Consider the following 9,183-nt stretch of genomic DNA (forward strand, 5'->3'; position numbering starts at 1 on the left):
ATGACCTTTTCTGGCCGCTGCAAACCAATATGAGTCATGCGGCACAGCGCCGCGTTTTCCCCTCCTGCATGCTGCTGGTCCCTGCCTCCGTGGCTGTTTCTGCGCCCCCCCGGCCTGGGAGAGGGCTCTGGCACTGCAGCTTCGGCTTCCAGCACGCCGGGTCCCGTTTCCTGCGACTTCAGGGTGGTTGCTGCGTGCCTCTGTCTGAGGAGGAGCTCCTGCCCATGGTGAGATGGCTGCAAGCTCCTTGGGGGAGCTGGGGTGAGGAAGCAGGTCATCTTCTTGGTAAGGAAAATGAAACTGTGTGTGAGTCACGGTGGGGCGGGGGGGTGCTGGAGTCACTTGGAGTGGTGCGAGGGTGTGGGGAGGCCCCTTCTCTGCCGCGCTCCCAGGCACGCGTCCATTCATGCGTTGCCTGCCGCGCGCTCACAGGTGCACGCTCCGCTGCCCACCATGGCCCCGCGAGCACGGTGTGTGCAGCAGGATGCTCTGCGGAAACACCCCGCTGCGGGCTCCTAGGGGACTCGGTCACCCTCTGGGACACGCAGAGCAGTGTGCTGCTGTGGGGTCTTTGTGTCCCCTTCTCTGGGGTTGCCTTCAGCGGGGACGGGGCTTTCTCTGGGCTGTCTGCTTCCGCCTCAATGCCGGGCACAGCCTGGGAGTGGGGTCACAGGAGCGTGGCTCTGGGCGGTGGTGACGTGGCCTCACCCGCACGCCGCCTCTCCTCTCCCTCCAGCAGCCACCTTGCAGCTCCCTTCAGCCCTCGGTGCCCCTTCCCAGGGGCCTGGGGGGAGCAGAGCCCCTCTGCCTCGCTCGTTAGTGTGAGCTGGAGCTGAGAAGAGCTCTGGGGGCTGACCTGCGGAGGGCTGCCGTGCCCGGGGGTGGCTCCGGTGGCACAAGCACTTACCAGGGAAGCCCGTGCTGGGCCGCGGCGTGTGACAGCCACGCCAGCCTCAGGGAGATGGGAGGATTTCACTGAATGGAAAGCTCAGTTTCCTCTGCGGTGAAGGAGAGTTCCTCTTGCCTTCTTCTCGCTGCCGTTCGGCAGGCGGGCTGCAGCCAGCCACAGCACGATCAACGTCTGTTCTGCAGGGAAAGGTCTGCCAGCCCTCGCCCCACTTGGCACTCTCTGAGGCGTTGCCCTGGCAAAGGTGACATGACTGAGGGCAACTGCTTACAGGTGCTATGCATGAGGTGATGGTACTTTATTTAACTGTTTATTACAGCTCAAGTCACAGCTTTCTAAAAGTTTACCAACATACCAGCACTAAAAATTATAGTAACAACAGAGGCGTAACCTGTTCACCCGTATTTTGTTTGCTGATTTTCTTTCTACCTTGTGAACACTGTAAGAGCTTTACACCCTGTTCATTTCTTTTGTGACGTAGGAACACAGTTCACATCAGAACTGGGGCTGGGGAGGTATTTACAATGCCTCTGCAACGGGTTTGCTCACTGGTGCAACCGTGGAGAGAGCAAGGGCAGGCTTCGGAGAGATCTTCCTCTGCTGCGCTTACGCGCTTGGACAATCACGGTCGCCGTTACCTGCAGGTTTCAGCTGTGAAGATGCAGCGCTGCAGGAAATGGTGGGCTGCTCTTTGTAGAAAAGCCTTATGCTTGGGGAGTTTTCTCCTCGAGTCACCATTTGACAACAAGCTGTTGAGATCTGAGCTGAAGTGAGGCAATGTGACTCCTTCCATAACGATGGGTCTTTTCAGCGGGGCCCTTGGGTACGGTGAAGTTCTGCTGCAACCGAGCCCTTGGCTAGTGGGTTCAGGACTTTGGAAGTGAGTTTAGCACAAAAATCCTGCTGCAGCAGGAGAACTGATGTTGTTCTGACTTTGCTTAAAAAGCGAGGTGAATGGTGGAGTGGATTTTCAAGTGTGCTCGTGGTTACGGTCGTGCTCACATAGCGGTACATATGGCTCTCGCACAGTTCAGGTAACAGCACTGCTCCGCTCAGCAAGAGAAACATTGCACTGCAGCGCGTGCACAGCATCACTCCAAGATCGACGAGGAAGCAGCAGGCTGCCCAAGCCTGTTAGGGTTCCATGTTTACTTGGCTGCACTTTTTTCCTTGCCCCCGACACCCCGGTCTGGTGCTTGGCTCTGCGTGCAGGACCCTGCAGTCAGTTCTTGGAGGGAGAGGTGGAAATGTCAGGTTCAACCCACTCACCCAGCCCTGCCAGAGCGACCGTCAGCAAGCCAGCCTTCGGCAACAGCTGCCAGACAGATGTCCACAGGGAGGAGAACCAGAAGGAGCCAGAGAAGGTATGTGGTGGGGTTTGGGTGTTTTGGTGGCCACCAGACCTTAGTGTCCCGAGGAGCAAAGAAGGTGGTGGGGACGCTTGTGAAACTTGGGACCGAGGCCAGAGGACGTGTGCCACTGGGAAGGCAAGCCCCAGGAGGTCCTGCCCTGCTAGGTCCAGCTAGAAAGTGGAGATGGAGGTGGTGTTGTCAGACTCGATCCCGCTGCCCTTCCTTGTCACCTCCAGGATCTCCTGCAGGGTCTCCTGGCTGATGCAGCCCAGCTCCTGCAGGATGCGGAAGAAGTCGTTACGGAACTTGACTCCAATGAAGGCGTAGAGGATGGGGTTGAGGCAGCAGTGCGTGAAGCCGATGGCCTCCGTCACCATGATGGCTGTGTCCAGCTGGTCTTCCAGGAGGCAGTTCTTGGTGAAGGCTTCGAGCTTGGTAAGTGTGTTGAGGAAGATGACAACATGGTATGGGCTCCAGCAGAGCAGGAAGACCCCGGTTACCAGGATGGCCACGCGGACAGCTTTTTGCCTCTGCAGGCGCTGGGACTGGCACAGGGCCCGGACGATGGCCGTGTAGCAGTAACACATGACCAGCAGCGGCACGAAGAAGCCCACGGTGTGGTAGAGGAAGCGGGTCGCCAGCCAGACGTTGTTGCCATCGATCCCAACCTCTGGAAAATAGCAAATGCTGCGGTTGCTGTCGTCTGTCCAGACTTCCATGAAGATGAGGTCGGGTAAGGTCAGAAGCAGCGAGCAGAGCCAGACGGCCGTGCAGGTGAGGTGGATGGAGCGAGCTCGGCGCTTGCGGTAGGTGTGGATGGCGTAGACAATGGCCAGGTAGCGGTCCACTGCGATGCACCCCAGCAGCATGCTGCTGCAGTAGAAATTGATCTTGTGCACGGCACTGAGGATCTTGCAGAGGAACTTCCCAAACACCCACCCGGCCAAGCTCTCCACCACGCTGAAAGGGAAGGTGAGCAGCAGCGCCAGGTTGGCCAGGGTGAGGTGGAAGAGGAAGTTTTCTGTGGTAGTGCGAGACCGCTTGAACCTCTCTAAAATGACCAGGACCAGGGCATTGCCCACCGTCCCCAGCACGAACATCAGCAGGTAGATGAGGGGCATGAAGACCTTTCTGAAGGGGTCTCTCTGGTTGCCAACTATGGATGAGGCGGGGTTGAAGCAGAAGTAGCCCTCCAAAGAAGGGGTGGTGTTGTCAGCTTCGTCGTACCCGCTCAGCTCCACCTGGCTCTGGGGAAGAGAGAGAGTCTGGTTACCAGAGGGGAGTTTCTGAACACGAGAACCCCATCCCTCAGCTGCAGCCAGCAGACCTGGAGCGCAGCATCCCCGTGTCCTGGTGCCAGGTACGGAGACAGTGGGATCCAGTGCAGAGCACATTTGTGCCTCCAGTTACAGGCAGTGGTCCCGTCCCCTTCTGTCCCTCCTCCTGGCAGATTCTGGAGCTGCCTGTGGCTGTGCACGGTGAGGTGGGGACAGCAGCCGCCGTGCTCGGCGTTGCTTCCCACGCACGCAGAGAAAGGTGCGGGGCAGGTGTTCAAACACGATGGGAGGTGCTGCAATGCCGTGGCTACAGGGATGGATGCTGGAGAGAGAAATCTGCTCTGCCATAAACCTTGCGGTTCTGAGTTAACTGCAGTCAGAGCAGGAAAGGGAATCTGAAAACACCACTCGGACCCTGGGTGATACTCGGTAAGGAAAGTGCGATGGAGCCGCCACAGATGTGGTTCGCCCTTGGGCTGCTGTAGCTCTCTGCCAGCTGAGCAGCCAGTATTTGGGCAGAGGCCGCACACAAGTCCCGAGTGCTGGAGGCTGCAGTTGCGCTGGAGACGAGCCCCTGGCTGCAGACACGCTCTGTCTGGCTGAGCACCTCGCTGGAGCTGAGCGTTCACAAAAGCAGGGGGCTCAGATGCAGACAGGCAGAAGAGGGGAGCAGCACAGCTTGTGGCAAGCTGAGGAATGAGTGACAACGGGGCAGAGCTCGGCAGCAGTCACCCCGAGCTCCCCCACCCACACCCTCTCTGGAGACCAGCGCCAAGACTTTGGTGTCAACCACAGCGGAAGTCACCGCTTGCTGCTTTCGTACCTTTCACTGCCAGCTGTAGCCGTTTGCACCTGCTGCTCCTTCCCTTCTCAGCCAGAGTTCCTATCTAAAAATACCAGCTTTGAGCAGTTTTAGAGCTGATTTGTGGGGGTTTTGCTCCCCTCATGTGCTACTAAGACAAATGGCCATGACCAGCCTTGGGTCCTGTGTCGTCCCTGGCCAGGGAAGGGTGGGTGATGTTTCTCCTCTCTCTGGCAGCCTTCCTTGGGTGACGCGCCGGGTGCCGCCGCACGTGACTGCCTGGGGTACCGAGGTGACACCGCAGCGGCAGCGCGCGTCCCAAACCGCTGTGCTGCTGAGACCATCTGCAGGGCTCCGAGGGCAGCCTGGGCGTGTTGGTGGGGAAGAAGCCGACGGAGCATCACTGAACGCATGGAGCACACAGCTGGCTCGGGCAGTCTCTGAGCACTGGACGGTAGGAGAGGGAGACCTTGGGGAAAGTCTGCAATAAGCTTGCCCAGCTCTTGCCCTCTTCCCTGGGTCTCTACCTCTGGCTGCTGCCAGAAAGAGCATTGAGCCAGGCAGACTTTGGTCTGGCCCAAGTTACTCCCGGTCTTGCCACGTTCCCATTCCCCCCCCTGCACCAGCTCTGCTCCCAGCAGTGCTGCCACTGTGCTGCGATGCCACGGTGCTTTCTCCCAAATGGGTGAGAGCAGGTCCTCTTGGTGGCTGAGCATCCTCCTCCCTGCCCAAAATCTCAAATGCATGCAACTGTCTTCCCCTAATGTAATGGTGGGGCTGCAAGCCTTTGGTGAGAAGCATTCATATTCCCACAGAACACTTATTTTAATGGTTTAGAGTATGATTCTGGAGACTGCAGATTGCTGCTAAAGGCAGAAGCCTTTAGAAATCCCTCCCAGCTTGTTTTCTCCCTGGCTTGAAAATATTTCCTGCCTAGTGCGTACGCAGACCCTGCACCAGGAATTACGAACACGCACAGAAACCTGTGACATGTTGGCCAGGGCCAGATTCTTGAATCTCCCCAAAAAACCCAAAACCAAACCAAAACCCTGTGCAATTTGGTACAGCAACCAAACCAGGCTGCTCGGGATGTGCGTGTGACTGTGCTGAAAACCCCAAAGAGAACGTGTGTTGGAATTAGTAACTTCACTGGGGGGAGGTTGGAGGGTTCCAGCTTTACAGGGAAAAAGGAAATGATGGGGAATGGCTGGGTTTGCTGGCCAGCGTGTTGGAGCGCTCCCTGGAGCCACGCCAGCACACCGACAGCGGTGGATCCTGCACGGCGCTCGATGGCTTCAGCTGCTGAAGGGTTTCCAGCATCGCCTTGCATTCGGAGCCAGAGGTGCGGAGGCTGCGCGCCGCTATCAGACACCATCTGATGGCTGATAAGACGGCAGGTAGGGCTCTTACCGTAAGCCACCGCCGCGTGCAGGGGAAGCGTGCTCTGAGCCGCGCCGAGGAGTCCGCTCGTGCGCGTCTCCAAGCAGAGGCGCGTGTGTGGGTGGGAGCGGACAGAGATGAGTTGGAGACAAATCAAAGAGGATGAAAAGTCAGAGTCCAGGCTGAGACAGGAAGGGCAGGGACTGGAGCTGCAGGGGATGCACCAAATGTGACAAGCCAAGGCTTCAGGGGACTCTGCTGCCATTCCCATCTCTAGGACTGGATTTGTGTGCTTCCATTTACCTATACTGGGCCTGCAATTCTCCCTTCTGTCCTGTAACTCGGCTATTAGCAACGTGTAATAGATAGATATGTATGACTTCTTTGTATATTAAGTTCAGAGACTTAACATGACCATTATTATCATTACTAGTAGTATCACAGAGAAGGGATTATCTGTAATATGGCAATATCTGTCATGTGTGACATAAGGAAACGTGTGTTCCTTGGACATCTATAAAGGAAAATCCATCCTCCTTTCCCCACTTCCCACATACTAAATATGACAGTATGCCTAGCTGCAGAGGAACGATAGGGGAAGCTTTCTGCTCCTGGGATGGGAGAAGTCAACATCGCACGTGGAAGAGGACCTTTGCACAGGTCTCCTGCACCACACTTGCAGCCAGGTTTGGGGGTGGGCAGTCCAGGGGTGTCTCTTTCTGTACCTGAGCAGCCAAGCATGTGCCTGGGAAGCCCATTCCCATGTGCTCTTTGTTCAGGGATCCCTTTTCCCCTCTAACCCACATCTCAGAGTTATTCCGGTCGTGGTGTGTCAGCTGCTTTTCTCAGTTCCTCAAAACTGCCAGCAATCAAAACATTTGGCTGCAGCATCTTGTGCACTTTTAGGGATTTTCCAGGTGAATCCTTCCCTTCCAGCCCGTGCCAGGGCCGGGAGCAGCATGTTTCACTTCAAAGCTTAGAACTGGAACTGCCCACGTCAGTGCAAGGCACCGACAGAGCTCACTGCCCTCTGGGTGCCGAACTTGGGTAACCCACGAGTAAAACCAAAGCCTGTGGAAATGCTGCATTACTGTAGTGCAAGTGCCTTCCTGGCTCCTGAGCCACGTTGGTCCCGTTACAATGAAAACTGGCCGGCAGCACTTTGGGGGTCTTTCTGCAATGCTGTTTTTGTTTCCCTAGCCTGCAGGTGAGGAAGGCGAAGCCGGCAAAGCTTTCTTGCTATGGATTAGCAACCCATGGCACCACCAAAGCAAACGTGGCATTGCTGGTGTGAGATCTGCAGCTGGTTCCAGGGAGGGAGCCAGCCCAGGGATGCTCCCAGGAGACAGAGGTGGGAAATGCATGTCACAAATTCCCAACCATAGGAAGTCTGAGAAAAGGTATAAAACTGTTCTTGCTGCAGCACCTGACTGTCGGTGCTCGGTCCCAAAGTCAGACACATTCCCCCCTCACATGGGGTCTCCTTTATCACTTAAAACAATTCACAGCAGAGGTAAAATTGCTAAGCTAAGGTTCTGGAAAGTATTGCACACAAAGAACAAATCCCAGTGCTGCTTCATCGCCCTGCATTACAAACAACGCCGTTTGGCCAGAAGCAGCCGCTTGCTTATAGCGTGTGACTTGCTGCGGGCACACTCCAGCTCTGCTGGTTGTCTGGAGGTGGGACAGATTTCCAGTGGAGAGTTCAGCTGGAGGAATGAACCAGCATGGAGATGGAAAAGGTCTGAGATTTGTCTTAACCTCTTAGCGAGCATTAGTGCTTGCTGCTGAACTTCAGCAGAGGTCAGGGGGAGAAGTGGCTTCTGCAAAAAAGTTCTAAAGAAACAACCACTGCTCACAAAGGCTTTTTATACCGGGTGAATCAGAAAAAAACAAGGAGGGTAGGGCTTCCCCCCTCCATCTTCTCTCTCTTCCCTGGTGTACAGGACAAAGGAGGGCCAGAAAAACTGGTAAAAACTAAATCTAGCCTTTCTGTCTTTAGAGAAACTAAACAAAAGCTGAGGTCAGTGGCAGAGAGCCGCTGTATTAAAAAATAAAATCTGAGCGGCAACATTTGAAAGCCAGGCTAATGCTAGCGCTGCTGTGGGCTTCCCCTTGGACAGCACAATGCTCTAAAAGGAGCAGCTGCTGCCTTTCCCTTGCAGACGCAGGGGAGAGAACTGCGGGGCAGTGTCATCACTCCTGATTAGAAGAAGTACTTGCAATTTATCTTCCCCTCTTTAAAATTCCCCTCTTGTAAGCATACCGCTTACTCCCCTTTCAGCAGAGCCAACAGCAGTGGAGAAGGCGAGCAGGGGTAGGAGTGTGCGTGGTTGTACCAAGGATTTTCGCAGGCGGAGAGCGAGGACTGGGTTCGCTGGGGTATTCCTGTTGTGTAACCACACCGGGCGAGGGCTCCAGGGCTTTGCACAGGGTGCGCACAGTAATTTATACCACAGAAGCCTGGCGCACGAGGCGCCCGACTCAGAACAAGGGTTTCACGCCCACGTTGTGTTGATGGCTGCGCAGGGTGGCAGGGAGCAGAGGTTGGAATGGGGGTGGCAGCAGCCCGGCTCACCGCCCAGCCCTTCAGCAGCGACCGTGGTCCCCCACGCAAGGACTGCCCTCAGGCTTGGCACTTGGGCTCAGCGCTCACCAGAAGGTCTGCGTGTGTGGTCCCACAGCCGGGCAGCTCTCCCAAGGGAACACCCAGCACCCTGGGGTCCCGATGGCTGCAGCCACGTCACGCCGGCTGTCTCACAGCCCCCTCATCGGTCAGGTCCAGACTCAAGGGGATGTGAGGGGTGATTGTGCCGATGTAAGAAATCGCTCCAGCTCTCCCACTGCCAGCCGAAGGGTGAGGAGATGGACAAATCGAAACCAGGTCTCGTACCCCACCCCAGCTCTGCCTGCTCTCCCTGTTATCCAGAAAAGCCCGGTCCCACTCACCAAGTCGTAGGTCTCTGATGAGTAGCTGACAGGCCCCATGGTGTCAGGGGCAGGATCAGTCTCTCCTCCAGCAGTGTCAGCAAAGTTCTTCTTTTTTGGGGCGGAGTTAATCATTTAAGCGAGTAGGGAGGGACCCAGCATGGAACAATAGAGTATTTGCAAGGCAAATGAGCTCCAGACAGAGAGTGACCTAACTGATGTAAAGATTAGCATCTTGCTTTATCATCTTTTTTTTTTTTTTTTTTAGTGCTGTAAGTTGTTTTTTAAAGTATGGTTTGAAGAATTTACTTTCCTTTGGTCCGTACCAGAGAAGATCCAGAACATCTATTGGTCTTCCCTGCAAACCTCCAGGGCTCTTGCCCACGGCCGTCCTCGTCCTGGGCAGTCCGAAAGGCTTTGGAAAGCTCGATCCTGACGGACACCCTCACCAGGAATCTCCCCGGATCTGGGCATCTCTTGGGAGCTGTGCAGGACTTTGAAGGCATGGAGGTGAAAGGCAGAGGTCTGGATGACTGT

The 9,183-nt window shown here is 55.8% G+C and overlaps 1 protein-coding gene across 1 annotated transcript; it reads right to left on the bottom strand.

Moving 5' to 3' along the window:
* Positions 1-2,429: 2,429 nt before the first annotated feature.
* On the bottom strand, positions 2,430-8,768 carry CXCR5 (chemokine (C-X-C motif) receptor 5). The gene is made up of 2 exons (XM_010083317.1): positions 8,668-8,768; positions 2,430-3,506 (listed from the first exon to the last, which is right to left on the bottom strand). Exons 1-2 carry the CDS (start codon positions 8,704-8,706, stop codon positions 2,430-2,432), a joined length of 1,116 nt encoding a protein of 371 aa, XP_010081619.1. The 5' UTR covers positions 8,707-8,768.
* Positions 8,769-9,183: the final 415 nt, after the last annotated feature.

The sequence above is a fragment of the Pterocles gutturalis genome, unplaced genomic scaffold, assembly GCF_000699245.1.
Source record: "Pterocles gutturalis isolate BGI_N339 unplaced genomic scaffold, ASM69924v1 scaffold33650, whole genome shotgun sequence".
NCBI lineage: Eukaryota > Metazoa > Chordata > Aves > Pterocliformes > Pteroclidae > Pterocles > Pterocles gutturalis.

What these genes read in the sequence shown, in the direction of transcription:
- CXCR5 (XM_010083317.1), bottom strand. Translation starts at nt 8,706, where the DNA reads ATGGGGCCTGTCAGCTACTCATCAGAGACCTACGACTTG. An exon ending in CATCAGAGACCTACGACTTG is followed by an intron (nt 3,507 to 8,667) that starts GTGAGTGGGACC and finishes TCTCTTCCCCAG; the next exon opens with AGCCAGGTGGAGCTGAGCGG.